We start from the raw sequence: 23,640 nt of genomic DNA on the forward strand, positions 1-23,640 counted from the left end.
ACCTAATAAGTCTACTACTAGAAAGGACTTGTACCTACCATTGAGTATAGTGTTGGAGTAAAATCATCCAACTTCAAAGTGTTCAACCAGTGTTTAGTTAGATCCGGTTCTTTTTAAAGTAAAAAACTGACACGGTTGGGCTTTTTCCTGAATTGCTGTTACAATGTGGCTTGAAAAACTTATGAACGGCAGCAAACAAAAATAACTTACGCAAATAACCTCAAGTTTTGATTTTAAACTGTAAAAATTCATCTAATTCTCAAAAAACTCAGTTTCCACAATACAAACTGTCACCACTATTCCCGCCATATTGGAATTTTTGACAAGCACCTTCTAGGCTTTCTAGTACAGTAGGCGGTGATATCAGTCGATTGTAGCCGTATTCTTTCGGTTTGTGATTTCGGATCCAAATGCGTCATGATCCAAAAGTCACCTGACTTTCGTGTAATTTTGTAAATATGGTGCCATGTGACTTTTAGATCATAATGCTTTTACTCGTAGATCCGAAATAATGGGTCGAAAGAAAGCGCCTAGTTTTTTAACTTTGGTACGAAGAGTCGATCTCTCTCTAATTTGCTTTCTCTTTTCAACTGTCTCTTTTTGTTAAATAGCTATTCTTTGCTAACAGTTTTTTTTATTTTGACTGGAGAAATTAAGTTGACTGAAATGGCAACTGAGTATTTGAATCAATCAGAGCACTCTTTGTAGTTTGTCATAATAGGTCTGTTCGCAGAAAGAATCTCCAACTAATAATCAGAGAAACATGTCAAGCTATTGACCATTAGCCAGAAAATGTCAATGTCACGTGAGCATTTAACCAATAAAAACCAACCAAACCACATTTTCCGATTATTACTTAGAAACCAGTTTGAAATTGCCTCAACGAACAGACTTAATATCAACTTTACACTTGTTTATGCAAAGTTGTACTCATTTCATTTGCCATAGAAATATAGAATACTGGAAATGGAAATGTCACCTACATCTCTCTTAATCAGGTGTTGCCAACCTGTCAGAGGATTCGCATAATATTTAAGCGAGTAGGCATTTACCCAACTCTGCCGTGTTAATATTCGTTGTATAGCAGGCCCTTTGTCTGGCACAGACGCTGACTAATGAAGCCGCAGGTCTGAAAACAAATTACTTTGCCGTCTTGAAGGATTATTTTAAGTTCGCCTTGTTCTATTCTCGTTGAATCTGAAAACAAACGAAATATATCGGTCAATGAATTCAGCGAACGTAAATACGTGGATTTGCGAGCTCTGTCAATGATAGAGAGTGCAAACAAACTAAATCGGAACCAGAAAGCTATAAAAGTGGGAACGTGTCCGCGTCGAAACCGGTAACCGGTTTCCTTAATTCCCAAATTGTGTAGCCGGTAAAATGTAGTGAGGCGTTAATGTGAGAAATGTATTCTCGGAACGTACCACGGAGAAACATTGTGAATAGGAAATGAGTTCTTTTTCCAGTTCGGAATTTCGAAGCAGGCGCGTTCCGAGTGAAATTCGTACTTTTCTAGTTCTTTATTGACTTTATCCGACATGGGGAACAAGTCAATATCATTTTGTGCTCTACAAGTTTGTTTTCCTCCTTTAAATTTGACAATAACTGTTTCAAAGAACTTGTTCAAAATTTCCATTGCAACCCTAAAAAGTTGAACAAATTTTTTGAAACTTTATTGTGCATAATAGTAACATCACTTTTGTAAACTTGTTGCCGTTTTGAAAGTTGGCGAAAATGGGGCAATCAAACCAAAATTACGTGAGGATCTGGTGAGTTATATGAATGTTGCATCGGCCATTACTTATTCATCAATAAACTTCAGCGAACCCATTCCGAATGGTAATGGGCGCAGCTACGTAAAGCAAGGAAAAGTAGTAATTTCTGCGGATTTAAGTCCGCCTAATCAATTCCGTTTTAGTTTAGGATTTATCCCGAAGGGCTCTGACTGTAAATTTATCGTTGTTTTTCGTCTGATTTATGTAAATTGATTTCGGGGAGCGACGTGACTCGTTTTTCCCAGCCTTGACCAAAATAAACGAATTCTCTCTTCTTCTTCCGTGATCGTTATTTATTATGCGATGAAGTGAAAAGGGTATAGAATTTTAATTCGTGTCCGTGGATTAAAAGTTTAACTCATCGGCCATGATTGAATCCTTGTGTCAGTGAGTGTGTAATCACCAAATCCGTTAATCAGTTGGAAATCATTGATTACCAGCTAACCGTGAATAGGAATTGTGAGAGCGGTAATTTCACAGTATTGACAATTTCGGTTCGCTGGCTCTTAGTTAATCAGCTCTATTTGTCTTGACTACTCATTCAGTATTGAGTTAGGATATTATCAATTTACAGACATTGTAGAGCCCAAAATCTATCCGGCTGAAAGTTTTCGCCATCGTTAAATCTGGATTAGCGCCATTCCCCAATTTCGGTTTTTCGCTCTCGATGTCCAGGGCAATTAATCAAGAAAGATTACAAAAAATTTAAATAAGTATAAGTGTTGCTAAAAATAAATGGCAAAAGCGTGACGCGATCGTTGTTTTGATTAGTTTAATCGTCGGGGGGTTGCCCGAAATAGTTATAATTTTCACGCCTGATATTTCTAAACCGTCTCTGACCGATAAGACCCCGAAAAAAAACCAGATTGAAATATTGATATAGATTATTTTTTTAACATACTTCAACACTGCGTGCAGTGGTTCTTCGTTAAAATACTGGGTATAGGTAAATAACAAGGTTGGCAGGCATTCATCAGGTGTTTGAGCAAACAAAACCACCGACACACAGGATGGGTTAGTCCTGGTAATTTTCCCTGATTAAATATTGCTTTTAATCAGCGAAACCTCTTTTGAATAAAGCTGAACCAGTCACGAAACTTTGACGTCAGACGTACACATTAACCGACACTAATTATGAAAGGAAGGAATGCTACGAACGACACTGGATCATAGAAAAAATGTCTTTTTGTACTAAAATACATTCATGTATCGACCTAATCGGTTAATTAACCTGTTGACACCGGATTTGAACGATTATTCATTGTAGGGATTCGTTATTTTGATCATTATTCAGTAAGGCGAGCACGTGCCCGCCTTATCAATGGGAGAAATCGGAAAGGAAGCCACCTGAATGCGAGAGAAATTATCGAGCTAAATGTATCCGACAGTTTGACTAGAAAAACCTATAGAGGAATATTTATTATCGGATAGCAACAAGTTGCAACCTGTTTCAGTAAAACCTACGAATAGTTCACTAAAACGTCAAAAAAGACACAAGAATGAATTTTGTTGGCCGCATTCGTTTTCAAGCTCCATGGAGCGAGCACAGCTTTTTTGACGTCAAGATGACGTAATTTATGACCAACTGTCAAATCGTGACATCAAAAACGCTCTGCTGGTTTCATGGAGCTTGAAAACGAATGTGGCCATTGAGTCTCAACAGAGTGAGTAGTGTACAAACTACGCTTACTGTAACCGTCTGTCAAATTAAGTCACATCCCCTCAAGAAGATTTGTCACTTATGAACTCTTACTTACTTCATCTTTGTCAATATCATTACTGTTTACTGTCAGGAGGTCTTCATCGGGGGCCATGGTTCTGGAGACGTTAACTTCGGGTGTCCGTTCGTTTTGAGGCTTCCCATTCCTCACACGGAGAAGATTAAATCGTCACTTATTTACGGTGGCAAGAGACTTTTCAATAACTTTCCTTTCCACGTGAGAGGCCAGCCATCTGCGCATGGATTTAGGCGTGAGGCTGAGAAGCTTTTGCTTGACTTGCTTTGAGGTTTGTACTATTCTCTGGACGAATTCTACTCCAGTTCTTAAGGCGCCTTGTTCTGTCATAAATTGACCAAGAAGCACTGTTTGTGTTTTTGATCCTCTTTCTCCTCTCTTATACAGGGTAACTGCCTTTTTGCTTTGTTTTTATTTTAATAATTGTAAGGTGTAATTATGTGTGATTCATATTGTATGTGTAGTGTAATAATTATGTATGTCCTTTTTTTGCTGTTTTTGTATGTGTTTTCAGGGCTTTGTCAATGACTTTAAGTTTCCGACAATAAAGCTACCTTTTTGATTGATTTGATTGATTGTTTTAGTCTTATCGCTATTTTTCATAATAGACAAATTACAAATTAAGGACTGACCTAGATTAAGTGGATATGCATTTATGCAATAACTGAATACTATTGCTAATATTAGTTTATAACTCTACCGGCACTAGTTCAAACCGATAATAATTAAAATTACAATGTAAATTGGTTCAGTTTGTGTCAGCACTTCAAAGTAAACCATCCATCAAAATTATTAATGTTCATAATTTAATAATGTATGAAGGGCATTTTACAAATGAACATAATGTTTGTCTTTGCAATGGTCTCATCCCACATAACGTAAAACTGTCGCAATTTAGTTTCAGTAATTTAGAGGATTTTGAAAATGTGTTAATAAATTCAAATCGACGGTTTTGCCGCGTGTATGACGTACACGACTTAACGGACGTTTTAAGTTTTGCATTGTATTCAAATATCAAATAAAAAAATGTAGGATTTTTGCTGGTAAATATGTGTGTAATGTGGTCACGAAATTGTCGACAAACTAAAAAATGTATCGCACGTGGCCTCATCAGAAATCACTATAATTCCAAAAACAACACTAGATTTTAATGATGTTATTCCGATTAGACGACCCACGTCCTAAATGGCCAACTACGAAATTGAATGGTTTAATTGCTGTATTTAACTTAATTAAAGTAGGAGTATAATTACCGTGACTTTCTGATTACTGGGTTTTAGGTTAGGTTAATGTGGATACGTCCAATGAATTCCAAGTAGGTTTAACCTTTTTCACTTGCACAAATATTATATTAGAATTAATAAACTCGGGATTAGAAAAAGTCGACGTTTCCAGTTTCGGCCCCCCGATCGATAGATCCTAAAAACAGAACCGGCACTAAATATAGCTGAAATATCGACATAAGCCTGTTGATTTCGAGCCAACCTGATTAGATCGCATTTAATAAAGTAGCGTTTCTTTTAACCTTCACAAGACTCCGGGACCTAAATGGAGGGCGCGCAACAGACAGCTTCGTGATTTCTATTTATGGCCGGTTTAGGTGTATTTTAGGATAATTCCTTCGACCCTTTAAGTCGCTACGTAAATTATTTGCCTAGTTGGCGTGGCGTGTAATAAGGGACTTAGAACGGTTGGTCGTTTTACGTTTTAAAATCGTGTTTAACGCCCCCCGGAGCTAAAAAAACCAGTTCTTGACACGCAGAAACCGTAATCCCTTGTTGAACAAACTAATATTTGCGTTAATGTTTGTATTTATTTTCATAATTTTATAGAGAAATGAAAAGCAGAAAATGTTATTAACAAAAATGCGAAGGGTCAAAATAACCAGTTTAACAGCCCTATTAATCCCTTCGTTAAGCCTGTGCATACGAGACAGTCTGTTAACACATGCGGTTAATTCTCATCCAACCAACTTCAATTTGTGCACGTGCGTTTTAGTATATGTCATCAAAACAGACCAAATTTGTCCCAAAAAAAAAAAATGTGTAGTAATCTACAAATGTAAACAGACTGTATGTTTGTGGGTAAGATTAATTCAAAATATTAGCACAAGAGGACGCGCGATGGTGGCAGCGAGATTAACGGACCATCATATGCCTATAAATTATGACGTTTTACTGATATAGTCTGTTCAGCAACTCGTGACTGTTGCGTCACATTTGTTCCTTTTCACTATAATATAATATTGGTAGAGCAATAATGAAACAATTCCTAGACGGTGTAGAACACTTGCAGAAGCTTCTGGCAATTTTTAGAAGGTTTTCACTGTTTTTCTGTCGTATTTAAGGGCCTTTGGCAATTTTAAACAATTCTTGAAAAGTTTAGGACACTTGTAAAAGCCTCTAACAATTTCTAGATTATTGGCAGTATTATTTAGAGAGCTCTGGCACTTCCAAAATGGCTCTAGAAACATCTGACAATTTAATACAATTCTTGGAAGGTTTAAGACCCTTGTAGAGGCCTATGGCAGATTCAAAATGGTTCAAAAATAAGCCTGGGAAGGTTTAAAACACTTGTAGAGGTTTCTAGAACTTGTTAGAAGATTCTCAATAGCATTTAGAGGCCTATGGAACTTTGCAGAAAGTTCTCAGGAGCATTTAGAGGTTAATGAGACTTTCAAAATGGTCCTAGAGGCCTCTGACAATTTAAAATAAGCCTGGGAAGGTTTAAAACACTTGTAGAGGTTTCTAGAACTTGCTAGAAGACTGTCAATAGCATTTAGAGACTTATGGAACTTTGCAGAAAGTTCTCAGGAGCATTTAGAGGTTAATGAGACTTTCAAAATGGTCCTAGAAGCCTCTGGCAATTTAAAACAGTTCTGGAAAAGACATTTGTAGAGAGCTCTGGAACTTTGCAGAAAGGTCTTAGTTTAGAGGTTTAAAGAACTTTCAAAATGATCCTAGAAACCTCTGGCAATTTAAAACAAATCTATGAAGGTTCTTCTGGCACTTTTTAGAAGGTTGTTAGCAGCATTTAGAGGGCTCTGGCACTTTCAAAATGGCGATAGAAGTTTCTGGTAATTTAAGACAATTATTGGAACGTTTAAGTTTAAACTCTGCAGGAGCCATAGTATTTGATAAATCACCGTTGGAAATCCCATTTCGCTAGTATTTTTTTTAAATCTTTATCTGAATTTACACAGTTTAGGCTAAGACATTGTACAGGTAGATTTTAAAATGATTAAGGGATCTAAAACCTGACTGTGACGCAACAGTCAAAAGTCACTTATTATGACAATTATTATAACTGTATTAATTATGTAAAATGTGGGAAGTAATCCATCAGTGATGCCAAACATCGAGTTTACTAAAGATTTGACTACACAACACTAGGAGTTTTGCTGTAAATTTTTTATCTGTCAGCGGTATAAATCATGCAAGTCGCTTCCACGTCCCCGACTTTTTAGTTCGATAATAAAACTCAAAAATGCATAGACACACACTCACATCCGACGGTTTGGTCCTGGCCGTTTTAAAACCAATAAAACTAAAGGTCATTGTTCTTGAATGATTTATGTCCGGTTCGAATATCAGTTTCGAAACCAGTTCCTCCCTAATGCCTCGGACGGGTCGTATATATTAAATTAGTTCAAATATCTCGGTGATTTAGTTCAGCGGGTAGATCGTAAATTTTGCCCGACGTTTATTTTGACTTTATAGTGGTCAGGATAATGTTTCTCACGGATCTTATAGCGGTATTACGTTTGACGTTTTGTTGTTACTACTTACAGAATGTCCACGAGCTGCAGACGACATGGAAAGGTTCGCGTGCCCAACACCGGATCGCCAAGGTCGTTATCATTGCATAGACGATCACGTTCTTTGTGACGGTTTTGTAGACTGCCCTTCTGGTGAAGATGAGGATCGACAAGCCTGTATGTTTTACAAAACGGTAAGTACATAAACGTATTCAGGTACAAAAAGTAAATCTGCACTAAGTGTTTAAGTATTCATTACAAATTTCCTAACTCAACTGCAACTTGCCACAATTTGAAAGAGTATGATAGTCACTTTTCCATCTAAAACAATGACGAGACTGTTTCAACACGATTACGCATTCAAATTTAAAAGCCTCCATCATCAATACAAGCTTAAGCGAATTTAAACCGCTCGTCGAAAAATATCTCCATAACTCTGGATGATAAATAGCAGTAGACAATGTGACCAACACTATTGTAAAACTGGGGCTAGTTTTGGGGCGCCCACGCCTTCCAAGATCTGACCCTGAAAATTCGAATAAGCGGAGACGCCAAGTCTGTAGATGTGGGTGTCTTCATTCATTTCGTTTCGGAAAATATTCCCTCGATTTATTTTTTTGCTACGTAAACTAAAACACTCGAATATAATTAGTTGAAGGGTTGTTTAAGTGGAGAAGTATCACCTAACTTGGAGCTTAAAAAAAAAGAGCGGAAATTGTTGGAGTTTACTACGTCACACGACCATAGACTAAAAATAATAAAACGACCTGTAGGAATATAGGGTTTTATTGACGATAGAAATATGAAAGGGGGGATCGATATAGCCCAAGTAGAGTTTTTGCAAAGTGCGCAACTTTCTATTTACTTATCGGTCCTTTCGTATCTTCTATCCTAATAACTATCATAGGAAAGTCTGTGTTTACACATGTGAACTTTGACATTTTGGATACATTAAAAAAAACAACAACAGGGCAAACGTTTAATTGACCACGTATTTCCTGCCGACATGGTATAATGACTACATAAAATGTGTAGGAAAATGTCTTTGGGGCTTAACAAGCTATTTCATTTCCTCATTATAAATTTAAATAAACATCAGGCTTAGCAAATTAGCTTGAAAGATCGATGTTGCACAGAGTTGAAACTGTAAGAAGTTGATAAACTTTAATTTTGACTGGGATACGCAAACAATTTTACGAACATCAACGAACACTTAACTCCACTTATTGTATTGCGTCAAGGGAATTATTGAATGGAACTTTAGATCGATGTTTTAAAATGTGTATTAAGTACTTACAAAACGTTTAAACCTTTTTGTTTATTTAAGGCAGTACCTGAAGCCAATTGATGTTTAAGCTTCAGTTTAACGAGTTGAGAATTATGTTTGATGAATTAAGTCTCTAAAAACTAAAATTGACACATTTTTTTAGTTTTTATTTGAAAAATTGATTAAATGATTCTTAAATTTGATCTAATTAAACTCGTGTCAACTCTATGTAGTGGTAGTGTTTTTCAGTTTAAGGGTTCCACAAACCACTGACACACGTCAACGGCTAACGCGCTGATTGGTCGCATTGAATCGTGCCTCTTTTGTTTTCAAATAATACCCAAAAAGACGCACTGCAATTTTTCTAAGTAAGCTGTGAATTTGACGTTCCTCGTTTTATGTCATTTCGTAGTAGTATACGAAATGTGCCAAAGTGACGCGATAATTTAGGATTCAAATTTAAAGAAAATCAATTAATATTGAGTATGTTTAGTGATTGTTCTTGATTAAAAGAATCAATTGGTAAGGAATGTGGATAACTGTTGGTAAGGAAGTCAGTTTAAAGAGTAAATGGGAGCTCAAAAAGTTCCAGAGGGGTGAGAAATGGGAGATATTTTACACTCAGTTGTGCTAATTTATCCTTTTTCGATAAGATCAATAATAAAAATAGCAATTATTTGTATTAACACACCCTGTACATAGTTCAGCTAACAAACTTTTAACTTTTGTGGTCAATAATTATAAATTTAGATTTACATGTCAATGGAACTGTTTGAAGCCACGTTTTGACAGATTGGACATAGCTTTTACGATAATACACCACACCACACATGCTATTTTCTACATATAGGTAATAAGTTATTTATCAACCTAAAAGTAATATAATAATACGTACTTGATAAATATTTCCATGAGTTTAAAAACTAGGTTTTTCTAAGGTTTAGTCGTACTAAAAAACTAGGTTTTTCTGAGTAGCCCGGTTTCCCTCATATAACTCACAAAACTCAGGAACAACACAAATATGCAACTTTAACTTTACTTTTAATACGTTTTGACTGAACGACAACAACAATGACAACTAGTAATTAGTCGTTTTCTTTCCGATCTAAACGTGATATGATCCAAAGGTCACGTGGTCTCTGTATAATTTAGCGATCATGGGGTCATGTGATTTTTAGAAAAAATTAAGTGGCTCCCTCCGGCGGCGGATTATATAAAAATAGCTTTTGATCAAATGTCAAATTTTGTGTTTTCATGGCCTCTATTTAAGATGGAGAATTTTCCAAATATTTTTTAGAACTATTAAGTAATTTAATGTGTTTTTTTTTGCAGACAAAAGCCCACCTAGACGTATTGGCCGACGCATTGTTGCGATGGGCACGTGGACGCTAAATCGTAACGTAGCGGGCCGTTTTGGGTGGCCCGCCAGTCAGGTTCGATTAGCTCCTGGAACGGCCGTCGCCCCCCAAAAGTCGCCTAAACTTCGTCTAGTATACTTTTCAGAGAGCAAAAAGACTTCGCTAGCTTCAGCTACGGAGAACAACCGGATTGCCCATTCCTTTTATGATATAAGTATAATTACTATGAGCGCCGTAACGCGCTAGACTTTCGATTCCGGATTTTCTGCCTTGAACTATGCGTGTATATATTGCCATCTCGTTTCCACCCACTGGTGAGCGACAGAGATGTAGATAGTTCGGAAAATTCTTTCTCGAGAGGTCTAGCGCGTTTCGATATTTTTACTAAAAAAAAAAAGAAAATATATAAATTATTCTCCGTAGTGCTGTGGCTAGTCACGTAGTTGATTTTCCAGATTTAGTATACTTACTTCATATATTTCAGCGAAAACAACAATAAACCCCATACAGAAAATGAACGATATAGATAAGAGTATTACGAGTCATTTAAGCATTTTTCCTGCTGGATATGTTACTCAGGGGTTCCTTTACAGACGTGCTCTGTAGTGTGGAATTAATTTCAACGCTGTAAACCTAGTTATTTTTCCATTTTAAGGCATTGTTAACTCTGTATCTGTTACCTAGACATTTGTTACATATTTATTATTGTTAAAATGACTGTTGTTAGTAGGTTTCCAGTACTTTTGCCTGGTTCGGACATTGCGTTTTATATTATTATATTTTTCTACTTGAACTCGTTCAATAGCTTCAACTCGAGCTCACGCACCTATACGTGTTAGTCGGTGTTTAAATATATTATAAATACATTTCTAATATTAGATGTTTCTTAAATAGTTAACTGATCTAAAAAGTCAGTTCGTACTATTAGTAATAATTATTGCTTTCGGTGTAGTAAATAATCTTTTCATGATAATAACGCACGAAACTGTACCTAGTTGAAGCTATTGGAATTTATAGAATAGGTAGGAGGCTGGAAGCAGTTTTCAATACAAAAAAAACTGCAACTACTACCAAACAAAACAATGTTCAAACCATCGGCAAACAGTTCAGGTAAACATCAACGAGGCTGCATCAAATAAATAATTTAGAAACGTTCTGAAAAGACGACAGCTGTAAAAAACCAGGATGTCAAGTTTTGTGGCCCGATGTTACACTCGTCGGCACAAACCGACAGTTTTAAAAATCAATTTCGGAGTCACTAACCCTTAAGTGAGCCCTGCAGGTTATATAGGTTACCCTCCCTTTGATACGTTCGCCCCCCTCCTCAATCCCTTCTACTTTGCCCCACCTAAATATTTACTTATGTGCTTGAGTCGTTCGTTTTTCGTTTTGGTCCTCGGTGGGGCAGACGGGGGGATGCAAGAGCAAAACAAAGTTGCGGTCTTGAATCTGAAAATAAAGTGCTGTATTGTCTTGGTAGTAGCGAGGTTCAGTAGCGTATATCTTGTTTACCAATTTAAGAAATGCAAACACGTTTATCAGAAATAGTGATAATTCTACAAAACTATGCTAGTAAATTGCATTCACACATACTTACTCTAAAATTCTTGTTGACTTCAGTTCAGCCACTGTACGACAAATTTACTCTCATCAAAACAAGACAAATTATTTCGCAGGGTTGTAGACGGAAATCTGTATGGTGCCGGATTTCTAGTTTTCCCTGAAAAAATTAGAAAATAACTCGAAAATGTCCATACTAAATTTGGCATTTGCGTAAGTCTCAGCACATTGGGTATAGTTCGTGATTGGTCAAAAAACAAACTTTCAGCTTGCTGCTTTTTCATGACCAATCACAAACTATGAACAGTGTTGTCATTTACCCAAATACTGTAAACTTATCATAAAAGAACAGTGGTCAAGAACTTTAAAAAACAGTATATTTAGCAATTTGACAGTTGCTAGTGATAATTGTACAAATACTAACAACACTCAGAAACGAGGGCTTAATTCAAAAGCAAGCAAACTGAAATGTAAAAACAACCACCTGACATTGCACCCTATGTAAATGAGTAGGTCACGTGATCTATTACGTTTAACACAAAAAAAAATTAAGACTGCACGTGAAATTTTGATCAAAAAGGGAGGAACCTATAACCTTCAAACAAGTAAATCACTACCTCAATAAATGGCAGAAAATAATGTTACAATTTGTTTAAATCCCAGAAAAATGGCCTTCTGGTTTTTTCTTCTGCTCTTTTTTGTCTGTCAACAACACAAACTTAATAGACGAACTATAGCAAATTAGGAGAATGTAATCGACTAAAAACTTATTAAAAAAAAAATCTGAAAAAATGTGAAATGTGTTCCTCAAGTAGTTTTTAGACAAATTAACTGCACTACAGCACCGTCTGCACCTTTTTAAGTTGAACTTTATTACTGTTGTATAAATTATAATTATTGTGATATTAGTAGGACAGTTTGTTAACAATTGTTATACTATTGGAGTATGATGGTTGTTATAGTGTCACTCTGGAGCGTAATTCTTGAAACCAGAGAACGAAATTCTCAAAAGAAATGTTGAGAGAATGTGACTGAACAATTTTCTCTTGATAATTCCTTTCCCTCGTTTCGAGAATACGCATCCTGATAGTTATTGAAATCGACTTATTTTATTATTGTAAGACACTCAAAAAAAAAACAAAATAAAAAGCTTCTAAACTAATTATAATTACGAGAATCTGTGTTGTATTTGCACGTACATAAGCACCTGCACTAGTGTTTTTTAGATAGATTATTTTTGGCACTAAACAAATACAGTCCATTAAACCATCGTTTATATTATGGAAATACTAAATTATAAGACTTCAAACTAATAACTCATCTGTCCATCTATTATAAAACTGTATTGTGACTTGTAGGTTGTATAACAAAAGTTCGATATTTTTGTTAAAAAATTGCGAGTCTACTTTTGTTATTTGTTTTTTCACCCCCAATATGTTAAAAAGATCAACCCAAAAGTAATAAAAACTAAATATCATTGGTAACGATCGCAATAAGAACACATATTATACTTGTTAAGTTTCATCACTTTATGGTGAGTCATCCTTCTAGAATATTGATTTTTGTGGCTATAGAGACACAATCACTTGCAAATTTTTTGAATTACAGAAGGATGAGACACCATCAAAAATTTTTCGTTGTTACACCAGCAGCTTCCTGAACTTTATTATTACGTAATTAAATAAAGATATTATTAACTTAAGCAAAGAACAGTATTTTTCCACTTTAAACTGAATGAAAATGCTATAATATTATTTTTTGAGTAAAACATCTACATAACAATTTATTGTATATGTACAAGAAGCGCACTCACATAACTAATAATTTTATATAGCCGTTCTTTTCTCTGTCATACTCACCAAATGCACCGTTTACGCACAACTCTAAAAGTGAGTGGTTCTATTCCCTCTAATAAAAGGGGGAATGGAACCAATCCCTAACAAAGCACCCAGTAGATATTATACTAGTTTAAGACAAGAATCATACACTCGTACCTTCTAAGACCTTCAAACACCCCCGACTCACCGAATGACAGTTCCACGATAAAAACTAGTTTCAACACTTTTAAATGCAGCGTCGGCCTAAAAATATTTTTGTAAAAAATAAGAAGAAAAAGTTGTTGATTTACGAAACTAGCTAAACACCGTTGCCGGTTTCCACATCCTTTTTAAGGGGAGTAGAGCAAATCGGTGAGCGGGGGCGCATCCGACCCAAATTATGTATGACGGTGTATTAAACCGGCGCGCAATTTCAAAAAAAAAGCGGACAACCACACTGACAAGATATTATTGTACAATACGAAATTTCTAGATAATCAGAAATGTGCTACTTACTGTTAAAAGAGCGAAATGATCACCAGGACGAAAAAGATTAGGACGCGCGAGTGTCCCGTTATCGTGACTTTTGAGTGACTAATTATCTATCCTGATACCTATAATAAATGTGTAAGAATAACTAAATATAAATGTAACATAAATGCCTCAGCCAGTAAAGATGGTCTAAAATTGTATTTTTGGTTGTTTTATTCTGCTTTTACCCCATCTGCCTCAAAAGGAAGTGTTACATACCAGGTGTCCAAGAGCACCCTGGACATAGGAGATTAACATGGGAAAACGGTTTTGATTTTTTTGCGCCTGTACGGCTGATTTGATTGAAAAATCGTATTAATGAAAGTTGTAGTACCTATCACGGACTAGTTTTCTGTATTTTTTTCGGATCTCTAACTTGAGCCCTTTCGTCGTAAAACACGAACAAAAATGCGAAAATTTAAACTTTTTACCTGCACTGTATAAGCGGTTGCCGAGCAACCGTACCCGCAACAATGACCTGTTTACCCGTTGCCCGACAACCGCCTATACAGTGCAGGCCAAAAGTTTAAATTTTCTCATTTTTGTTCGTGTTTTACGACGAAAGGGCTCAAGTTAGAGATCCGAAAAAAATACAGAAAACTAGTCCGTGATAGGTACTACAACTTTCATTAATACGATTTTTCAATCAAATCAACCGTACAGGCGCAAAAAAATCAAAACCGTTTTCCCATGTTAATCTCCTATGTCCAGGGTGCTCTTGGACACCTGGTATAACTAACCAGTGGTACGAAGAGAGAACCACTAGAAAACAACGAGCTAGACAAAGATAGCTTTGTAGATAAAATGAGGTGACATTATGCAACAGTTGGTCACATGACCACTTTATCATAAAGACTGATTAATATCATGTGACTAAAGCCTGGTTCTCATAAACGAATATTTTGGTAAAAAATATTTGTGAAATTCCGTGGTACCGAAGATTTTTTAACTTAAACCCAAACAAGGAGAGTACGACAACCTTAATCAAGAAATGCGTTTGAATGGTCGAGAAAAACAATTCAATTTATTAAGAATGTCATTTTTTGTCAGAAATTGGACCTTACATTACTAAGGCCGCATTCATTTTCAAGCTCCATGGAGCAAGCAGAGCGTTTTTACCGTCACGATGACGTAATTAGGCAAAACCATAATTTGACCAATTGTCAAATTACGTCATTGTGACGTCAAAAAAGCTCTGTCTGTGAAAACATTGCCATATCTGCAAGGGAAAGATTAGTTTGCACTCTAAGGTGTCTAAATTAAATTAAAACTAATAACAGTAATATTCACTAATATTCAGTTATGACATCTGTCACTTTACCAAATTTTCATACTTTTCGACCGGATATTATTCGCTTATGAGAACCAATGACCTGACACATGTCACGTACAAAGTTTGTTTAGTTATTTGTTAAATTATTGTGATTTAAATTAGTCTTAGGGACGTCAAATTCCAGACACTCGTTAGAACAAAAAAAAAAGCAAAAACAGCCACTGGTTTCCTATGTATAAACGATCGTAGATGTATTTTGACGTTGACATGTTTACTGGACCGTTTACTGTGTCTATCTCATTTTAACTCATTCCGACAAAACAAGATGGCCTATCTTACTACTAAAGCTTAAAACTAAACCTTTTAAATGACATGTGTCAGTAGAAACGTCACTTAACAATTGGTCACTTATAAATCAGAACATCTTCATGCATTGATTTGTAATGGTTCTAAGAATATTTGTTTTGCATTTATTTTTTTTGCTGTAGTACCTAATGGATTAGGTATTTGTGCTGACTGTCTCGAACAACAATATACTAATGATGACTGATGACGTTCATTAATATACTCGCTTTCCTCCATGTTTTCGTATTGAAGAGCTCCCACTGATACTCGTTTTGGTATTTAACTTATCTTGGACAAGCTGCAAGACAGAAAGCTCCCACTGTCGGTGAAAAGCTGCATATAAAGCTTCGTTTCAATAAATCGAATATGCTCAGCCCACTGAAACTCATGCGTTTCGTTATGCTGCCGTCAGATTGTGCTGGCGTGACTTAAAACTAAACTGAAACCCACAGAGGGCGCTGGTACTGTTAAAACACCCTCAAATTTTACTGTATTCCAAGCGGGAGGTCGAAAAATGTTTTTTGTCGTTTTTGGAAATTCTTGCTTAATCATCAGTTAAGTGTCATATCTAAGTCAAAAATTATTTTAAAATACAGATTTTGTCACTAATTATGTTTTTAAATTTTTAATTCTCTTGAAGGGGCAAACTTGGGGCAACTAAAACTAAACCCTTTCACTTCAAGACAGTGGTTCAAACAGGTAAAAAGTTTTGCGCCCAGATAAACATAGATATACATAGATAGAACGTGGACGCGGAGTAAAGACCGCTTTTGCGCCCGCCAAACGTTACGAAAATAATCACAAACGCTCTGACATTCGGCGGGAGAGGTGCCGGGACTCTCTCTCCTTAATATCACAACTTCGATCATAAAATTAACGAAACTTGTGCGCAGTTTTTAAAATGTAATAATAGAATACCGACAATTTTTTTATTGACGAAAAATTGCGCGAGTTTTTCCAATTTTTCAATTTACATGGAGAAAAGTAAAGGCGGCAAAGGGTCGACCAACCACGCTCCCAAGAAAAAACCCATCAACGAGGACATTAAGGTGAGTGTTTGTTTACTTTTTTTGGCGGAAAGTCTTTCTTCACTCTTTTAGAGCGTGGACGTAGTGACAAGTTGCAACCCCCCCCCCCGAAATTAGAGAGGGGTGAGGGGGGGAAAATCAAAAAGGGGGTAGATTGATTGCGAAAGGGTTTGTTTATTTATTGCGACGTCTACGTAACCCGACATCCGAATAGCAAAAAGCATAAGCGAGAGCTCGGTATCCTAACTTGGATGTGTAATATAATCAGGTAAACTGATCCGGGGGATCGAGTAGCAGATGGCGTGCAAGCGATATCTATCAGCAGACCTCGTAAATACGAGGATATTTTATACCCTTCATCTCGCTATTTTCAGTGTTTAACTATTCCTGTTAATATGCAAGTGTTTTTTTTTTATTGTGTAATCGGACCGCGTCAGATATGTATCGTCCAAAATTATAGGCTGCTTTTTATTTTTCTTTCTACTCACTTAAATTTCAAAAGTTTTAACAATAAGAATCTCACTTTAAACTGTATGAAAGTTTAAAGTGCTTATTTCACCTAATTTGAGGTCTTTTGGTATTATAAATATACACTTTGCTGGGCATTGGAACCCTTCTGAAACAAAATAAAAATTTACCAAAAATGTAATTTTTCGTATTTTTGAAAAGTTGTAACTTTTTTATTTGAACTCCAATCAATTTTGCTAAACTGCCATTCGAAAAAGGATTAAAAAAACTACAAAACGAGTCACAACTCGCTTAGCTTCTCACGTTACCGAGATATTGAATCTTCAAAAGTACTTATTCCATTCTTTCAATTCAAAAAATGAAAAATAATACAATCACGTGACATTTGTGTTTTAGACTCTATTTAAACGGTTCAAATTTTCCACACCTCAAAACAATGAATACAATTTCACTTTTTTTATTCTAGAAGTGACATTTGGTTAAAAAACAAAACTTTGTATTAATAATTCCGTTTCCAACTTGTACGAATACAATTGCAAACTAAAACGTCATACCAGTTTGGTAAATGCGAATTGTTTTTTATATTTTCATCGTCGATTGCGTTGATACCCATTCAAAATTAAACGATCCATTGTCTTTCGCTTGAAACGAATACCGAAACACTTTTATCGGCTATAATGACTAAGTAACCGTATACGTGTGTGTTAACTGATAACCAATGTTTAACCGTTTTAGAAAATATAACATTTTGTTCTCCGAAATACGTAAAAAAATAGGACACTCGGTATATTTGAGTTAGATAATGAGTGATGATGGAGTTTCGAGTTACATACAGAGAACACGGTGCAATTTTGAAACTGAAAACTGGCCGGGACAGGTGAAACCGGCCCTTTGTCACCGTAGAGCTTTATTTAAAAGATCGAAACCGATTCCTATCTGCAAAATATTATCTTTACGTAGATTAAACGGGCGTCGTGTAGCACGCAGTGCTTAATTACTACACTAAAAACATTTCGGTAAACCGACACCCGATAAAGGATAAAGACTCCGTTTTCAGCGCCACTGTTCCCTCCGCACCCTTTCTATGTTGCGCCCTTTAACATTAATGAAGTATCTAATTTCCTCAGTTTCAACTATAACTTATATGCGTGTATCGTATGCCAGATGTACGCATCATACAAGTTTACAATTTGCGGTCCATATTTCAGAGTTTTGCTGAATCTACAATGAACGAGCTACTTGGATGGTACGGATACGAGACGAGCAGGGATGAACATAAACCCAGGAAAAAATGTCGAAATCCTTCCGAATGTAATGATTCCGAAGGGGAAGCAGTCAAATTTTCCGGTAAATAACTAAATGCATAGAATACTTTACTACGTATTTTTGCCCCTCGTCAATATATTGTTTCTGTATTAAATTAATTACACATCCGTAAAACAGTACGATCGATATATTATGTTACTTAATTACTAAAATGAACAAAACCTATATGGTATTTCGTTTCTTCCAATTAATAAAATGTTGAATATGCTTTTCTCTCATCCATGTTTAATTAAAAGTTTCAAATCAATTAATTTGATTATGTTTTATACTTACTTCTGTTCTTCTAGAAGGTTGCGGTTGGTGCGGGAAGGCCGTAGATGAAAACACTAGCGTTATCTCTGCATCTGCTGTATTCTGTTCCGAACTGTGTTTCTCCCAATCCAGAAGAGCGAGCTTTAAAAGAAACAAAACTTGTGACTGGTGTCGACATTCACGTAACACTATATCTTACGTGGATATCCAGGTAATCACTGTAAACTTACCGCAAGTTACCCATTTTGAACTAGCTGTTTTTAGGATAATACCGCTCAACTTCAGTTTTGTTCTGACAAATGCCTCAACCAATACAAAATGCATATTTTCTGCCGGGAAACCAAAGCCCATTTGGAGTTGCACCCCCACCTCCATGGCACCCTGAACGACCCAGCACCTTCAGGAGCCCTCATTACTCCCGATTTGTGGTTGAGAAACTGTACCTCTCCCACACCTCCCACAGTATTATCGCCACCAGCTATTACCAGAACAGTTTCACCAGCACCGTTGATATCAGTGGCTCCCAGTAGTAAACTTCTAACAAAAAATCGCTGCAGAAACCTGAAAAGAATGAAAAAAGGCTGTTCATCCACGGTGACTTCTAATTTAGGTGCTAACGACATTCCCCAAGACTTGAGGGTAAGACCCACCCCAGTAAAAGATGAGTTACCAAGCATTGAAGAATCCACCATTCAAGTCAAAACTAACTTGAAAGATGAACCTGAAGCTATTCAGGAGCAACCTAATGGCAGGTTAACCCCCACAAACCTCAAGACAATTTTAGGGAACATACTACCGCCTCCCACCACTTTTGTTCCTTACCCAGTAATCCTGCCCTTACCCGTACCCATACCGATTCCAATTCCCATACCGAAAATGTTTAAAAGTCACGACGGGAAGGATCTGGTGGAGCTGAAGGACAATTCGACTCAGACTTACCAAATTGAATCAGAAGACGAGACAGAAGGCCACGAAAACATTAGTAACAATAATAATGTAACGGAAGAAGTTGGAAAAACTCCCGTAACGGAATGTAAAAGACTATTAAGAAAACGAAAACGGATCACTCCTAAAGGAAAACCTTTACTCAAACCTAAAAAGACATTATTTAATCCGTAGACTGTATAATCTCATGTATATAGGTAGAATTAATCACTCTCATTTGCATTTTTTTATTTATTGTCTAATAATAAACTTTGTTTTTTTATAGAAGTTTAAATTAATATCCTGCTCAGCCACATTATTATCCAGAACACATTCCTAGTTTGTTTAATGCAATGCAAATGGCAATTGACAGATTTCAATTTTTTGACAGTCGCCATTTTGAATTTTAGATTAAGGTTAGAATAGGATATTTGTTTACTTTTTGTTGATTGTTAAATTTAACATTTATATTTTTGTGAACAAAATGCATAAATAACTAAACTCACAAAGCAACATAAACCATGTTAATTAATTACCACTTTACCGTAAACTAGGTCAGTACCACTAACCTATGTTATTTAAACCATATAAATTCCAATTATCTTCTTTCAGCATTTCACATCAAACAAAAATTTATATATTTAGAAAAATATTAACCAACAATGACAATAATTGCAAAAAGTGGTAAACCACTTCTTTCACTGCAACAGGTTAGTATCATAATACACTCCCATCTCAACAGCAGCTTTCAAAGTTTATTTACCTCAACTGAATACTTTTCTAGTTCATCTTAAAGCAAGAAGTGAAGAATTTATACAGACACATGCTTCGTACAGTGAGAGAAGTCCCAGACAAAAACTATCAAGATGAACTAAAAAATTGGATCAGAACTGAATTCAGACAAAACTCAAACCACACTGATGAAACTGTCATTAAAATGTATGTGCAATATGGAAAACGGTGTTTACGTGAATTGGAAAGTAGTGTTTCTTTAGCTAAATAAATTAGACTTGTTGTGTTAAACTATTTATTAAACACTAATAAAAATAAATTATTAATAGACAGTTACACTAATGAGGTTTTTATCTCATTTTTGAGCCTAAAACTATCACAATAAGTTCAAACTAGTACAACTAAAGTGCAAAGAAGATAAACAACAAAAGCAAAAGTGCTAATCCATGTTAAGGCATTGGTAACTTGTATTATTTGTCTCTGATTTATTTTATTCTGCAAAAGCATTAAACCAACTACTTCTAAAATGTATTGTCCATCCATAAATGTAAATGGAAGTACATTTACAAAAGCTAGACCTAGTGACATCACAATGAGGTATTTTGACAATTTGGTGAGTCTGTAGGGTAAATTAATAGGATAAAGAGTACTTTTCCTAACATAGGGTGAAATTTCAATTGTATGAATCAAATCAGTGGGATGACCTAAGTAAATCACATCTTTGGTTTTGGTATATAATTTAAAGAGAAATGTATTATTGGGCAATATTGGTTTAAAACAGTACAAATCACCAGGACAGGAATGAGGACTAACAGTGCAAAAGTTGCTGGATTTCTCCATGACAATCCTCCCAGGTAAACAAACATGGCCTGGAAGTTCCAACTCATTATTTCCCAGTTCAATATACTCAAAACAAAGATTTCTTGTGTTTTTTGAGTCACAACACTCAACATAGCCGCCACCCAAGTGTTTTAATGGCACACTTTCATCCAAAGCATGTACTAAATCTGAATTAACACAAACTGCCGGCCTTAAGGCATCTTTGTTATTAAGACACTCATACCAATCTGACTCACTTATGACAGGACAATCATTGATTCCTATAATGACATCATCAATGAACAAACCTCTTGATGGATCTTTTAATGGAGAATTATGTAAAACCTTAGACACTACCACACCAGAGTTGTAAACATAAAATGGAGAAAATAGTGTAGGAATTGAACAAAACAGTAAATACCCCAGAAAAACCACTACAATGTTATGCCAAATTCCAGCAGTAAAAATCCGCAACTGCTTCCATAAACTAACCACAGACAGTTTATCAGTAGGAAGACTTACATAGGCAACAGGTAAAATGAAGTACAAGTTACAACCAAATTCTTGAATTCCCACATCATCCAGAATAGAAGCCAGAGCATGACCTAATTCATGAACCACACTACATATAAACAAAGCCACACAATAATATCCTAACTCAGTAATTGGAAGATTCAGACCAGGTACTACTGGAGTAATTAATGGTTCAGTTACTGCAGTTGAGTTGGACAGTGCCTTGAAAGTATTGGAGAAAACCAGGTACAAAGCAACAATGAAAAATATTAGACTAGAAAAAGCACCGATGTCGAACCAGATGCTCCAAAACTGCAGTTTGGCATTGCCCCATTTAATCAAGAGTCTATTCAGTGCTTTGGTCTTCCATTTGATGTTAAGTAAGCCAATTTTCAGTCCCAAACCATCCAGGAGTTGCAAGTAAGGGTAGTGGGCGCAGGACTGAAACAATTCATTTTAATACCTGGATATATGCAGCTTGAACGGCCTTTTACCTTAAAAAATAAGTCACAGAACAAAAGCATACAGTAACTAGCTATGATGATAATAAGAAATAGGAGTGAATCCATTTAGAAGCAGGTAAAATCAATTTCAAGCATATCTATATTTTGTTATTTGGATTTACTTATTAAAAACATTTTTCTTGAACTAAAAATACAGTAGATTTTAAAAGTATTGTAGGAATTTTGAAATTTCTAACATTTTACCACTAAAGTAAGGTTAAGAAATTAATAAATCTGACTGACATTTAATTGGCAGATGACTTAAAAAAACCATTTTATTTGATTGGCTATAAATTAAGCCAACAGTGGACAGTGAGAGTGGAGTAGTGGACCTGGATGTGATGGGAACACATAACCTCAAATTATCAGATCAACGCAGCGCTCAGGCTCAGCAATAAAAAATAATAGACTTTGTATTGTACATTTTCTTGCAACTTTATTAAAATAAAAAATATGGGAGAACCAAAGAGTGTTTTAGAACCAATAAAAGAAAAAATTGGTTTTATAGGTGGTGGCAATATGGCAAAAGCAATATGTGAAGGAATGATACAAAAAGGTTTGTCATAATTTTTTTTAAACATTTTAATAAAAGCAGATAGAAATGTTATGGTCTTCCTAGGATTAGTTGTATTCAAGCAAATATACGTTTCCGGTCCCAATATTGAAAACCTCACCTGGTGGGTTGAAAAAGGAGCAAATGTGTACACACAAAATGGCAGAGTGGTTGAACATGCTGATGTGATTTTCCTGGCTATGAAACCTCACGTTTTGCCTTCGGCAATCGCTAATGTACATGAAACTCTCAACCTCCCTGTTAAGTCAAAACTATTTGTATCAATTCTAGCTGGTGTCACCCTGGAACAGCTTGAAAATGCAAGTTTTACAGAGCTTCTGTAAATAGGGTTTTAAGTAGTCTTGTATAGGTTTTAAGTCCGTTGGAGGAATGCGCCCGTATCATCAGGGTCATGCCAAACACCCCCATTATGGTGGGAGAAGGATGTGCAGCTTTCTGCCCAGGTAGTAAAGCAACACCCCATGATATACAACTAGTTAAAACTATCCTGCAGCTTTCCGGCGTGTGCAAGCAAGTGCCTGAGTCAATGATCAATCCTATTTGTGCTTTGGTTGGCAGTGGCCCAGCTTTTGTAAGTTAACTCAGCCTGCTTAAACTTGCTTGCTTGACAGCCCCATTAGGTGTATCTAATCATAGAAGCTTTGGCGGATGCGGGGGTAAAACAGGGCATTCCTAGAGCGATGGCTATTGAAATGGCCGCGCAAACCACTTTGGGAGCTGCAAAAATGGTTTTGGATACAGGAAAACACACCGCGGTTTTAAGGGATGAAGTTTGTTCACCTGGGGGGACTACAATTGCGGGAATTCACGCTCTGGAAACGGGGGGCGTGAGGTATAAACGGTTCAGCAATTTATAGGCGCTAGTAGGTTAAATGTGATGGTTTCTAGGGGCACTTTGTTTAATGCAGTAGAAGCTGCTGCTAAAAGAGCCAATGAATTGGGTCAAAAGAAGAACTAATTTTTGTTAGAAACTATAACTAGGGTTCAACCAGTATTAACTGTGCTTGCAATATTTTTAGAAAACTGTATTTTGTTTAAATAAAATTGTGTATAACTATTGTAAAGTTTTACCGAATTTA

General features: G+C 36.0%; 5 protein-coding genes and 1 long non-coding RNA gene across 14 annotated transcripts in view; 4 read left to right on the forward strand and 2 right to left on the reverse strand.

The window, feature by feature from the left end:
- jeb (low-density lipoprotein receptor domain-containing jelly belly protein) overlaps positions 1-13,965 on the forward strand; it is a 29,221-nt gene extending 15,256 nt beyond the window's left edge. Inside the window, exons 2-4 of one of the 2 annotated variants that reach the window (XR_014178630.1) lie at positions 7,305-7,465; positions 9,871-11,669; positions 11,804-13,965. Coding sequence is in view for 1 of the 2 variants with exons in the window: in XM_081981758.1 (XP_081837884.1) it covers positions 7,305-7,465; positions 9,871-9,930 (221 nt within the window). In the remaining variant the exon portion in view is untranslated. Of the gene's footprint in view, positions 1-7,304; positions 7,466-9,870 lie in introns of both variants that reach the window. The other variant, XM_081981758.1, reaches the window with a different exon arrangement.
- On the reverse strand, positions 4,426-18,637 carry LOC145730528 (uncharacterized). 5 transcript variants are annotated; one of them, XR_014178636.1, is made up of 6 exons: positions 13,316-13,455; positions 11,494-11,616; positions 9,434-11,345; positions 7,303-7,446; positions 4,768-4,933; positions 4,426-4,707 (listed from the first exon to the last, which is right to left on the reverse strand). It is a non-coding gene; the product is annotated as an uncharacterized LOC145730528 (long non-coding RNA). The 5 variants fall into 5 exon arrangements; XR_014178635.1 differs by having other exon boundaries at positions 4,429-4,707; positions 9,434-10,068; positions 10,121-11,616; XR_014178637.1 differs by having other exon boundaries at positions 4,430-4,707; positions 9,434-10,280; positions 10,367-11,616.
- Positions 16,084-19,634, forward strand: Sobp (Sine oculis-binding protein). Of its 3 annotated transcripts, XM_081981741.1 has the most exons (5): positions 16,088-16,471; positions 16,523-16,718; positions 18,127-18,265; positions 18,532-18,707; positions 18,761-19,634. In XM_081981741.1, the coding sequence occupies exons 3-5, from the start codon at positions 18,145-18,147 to the stop codon at positions 19,613-19,615; spliced, it is 1,152 nt and encodes a 383-aa protein (XP_081837867.1). In that variant the 5' UTR covers positions 16,088-16,471; positions 16,523-16,718; positions 18,127-18,144; the 3' UTR covers positions 19,616-19,634. The 3 variants fall into 3 exon arrangements, with proteins under 3 accessions (XP_081837866.1, XP_081837867.1, XP_081837865.1); XM_081981740.1 differs by lacking the exon at positions 16,523-16,718 and having other exon boundaries at positions 16,084-16,471; positions 18,535-18,707; XM_081981739.1 differs by lacking the exon at positions 16,523-16,718 and having other exon boundaries at positions 16,092-16,471.
- Positions 19,635-19,812: 178 nt separating this feature from the next.
- On the forward strand, positions 19,813-20,494 carry LOC145730524 (LYR motif-containing protein 2). Of its 2 annotated transcripts, none has more exons than XM_081981759.1 (3): positions 19,813-19,974; positions 20,033-20,130; positions 20,205-20,494. In XM_081981759.1, exons 2-3 carry the CDS (start codon positions 20,083-20,085, stop codon positions 20,421-20,423), a joined length of 267 nt encoding a protein of 88 aa, XP_081837885.1. In that variant the 5' UTR covers positions 19,813-19,974; positions 20,033-20,082; the 3' UTR covers positions 20,424-20,494. The 2 variants fall into 2 exon arrangements, with proteins under 2 accessions (XP_081837885.1, XP_081837886.1); XM_081981760.1 differs by having other exon boundaries at positions 19,828-19,978.
- S2P (membrane-bound transcription factor site-2 protease) lies at positions 20,431-22,211 on the reverse strand. The gene is made up of 2 exons (XM_081981733.1): positions 21,979-22,211; positions 20,431-21,925 (listed from the first exon to the last, which is right to left on the reverse strand). Exons 1-2 carry the CDS (start codon positions 22,051-22,053, stop codon positions 20,540-20,542), a joined length of 1,461 nt encoding a protein of 486 aa, XP_081837859.1. The 5' UTR covers positions 22,054-22,211; the 3' UTR covers positions 20,431-20,539.
- An 81-nt stretch (positions 22,212-22,292) lies between these two features.
- LOC145730518 (uncharacterized) lies at positions 22,293-23,628 on the forward strand. Its single transcript, XM_081981753.1, has 5 exons — positions 22,293-22,543; positions 22,607-22,860; positions 22,911-23,132; positions 23,182-23,393; positions 23,450-23,628. Exons 1-5 carry the CDS (start codon positions 22,441-22,443, stop codon positions 23,517-23,519), a joined length of 861 nt encoding a protein of 286 aa, XP_081837879.1. The 5' UTR covers positions 22,293-22,440; the 3' UTR covers positions 23,520-23,628.
- Positions 23,629-23,640: the final 12 nt, after the last annotated feature.

The sequence above is a fragment of the Ips typographus genome, linkage group LG6 (assembly GCF_016097725.1).
Source record: "Ips typographus isolate SLU linkage group LG6, UJ_Ityp_2.0, whole genome shotgun sequence".
In the NCBI taxonomy this organism is placed as follows: Eukaryota; Metazoa; Arthropoda; class Insecta; order Coleoptera; family Curculionidae; genus Ips; species Ips typographus.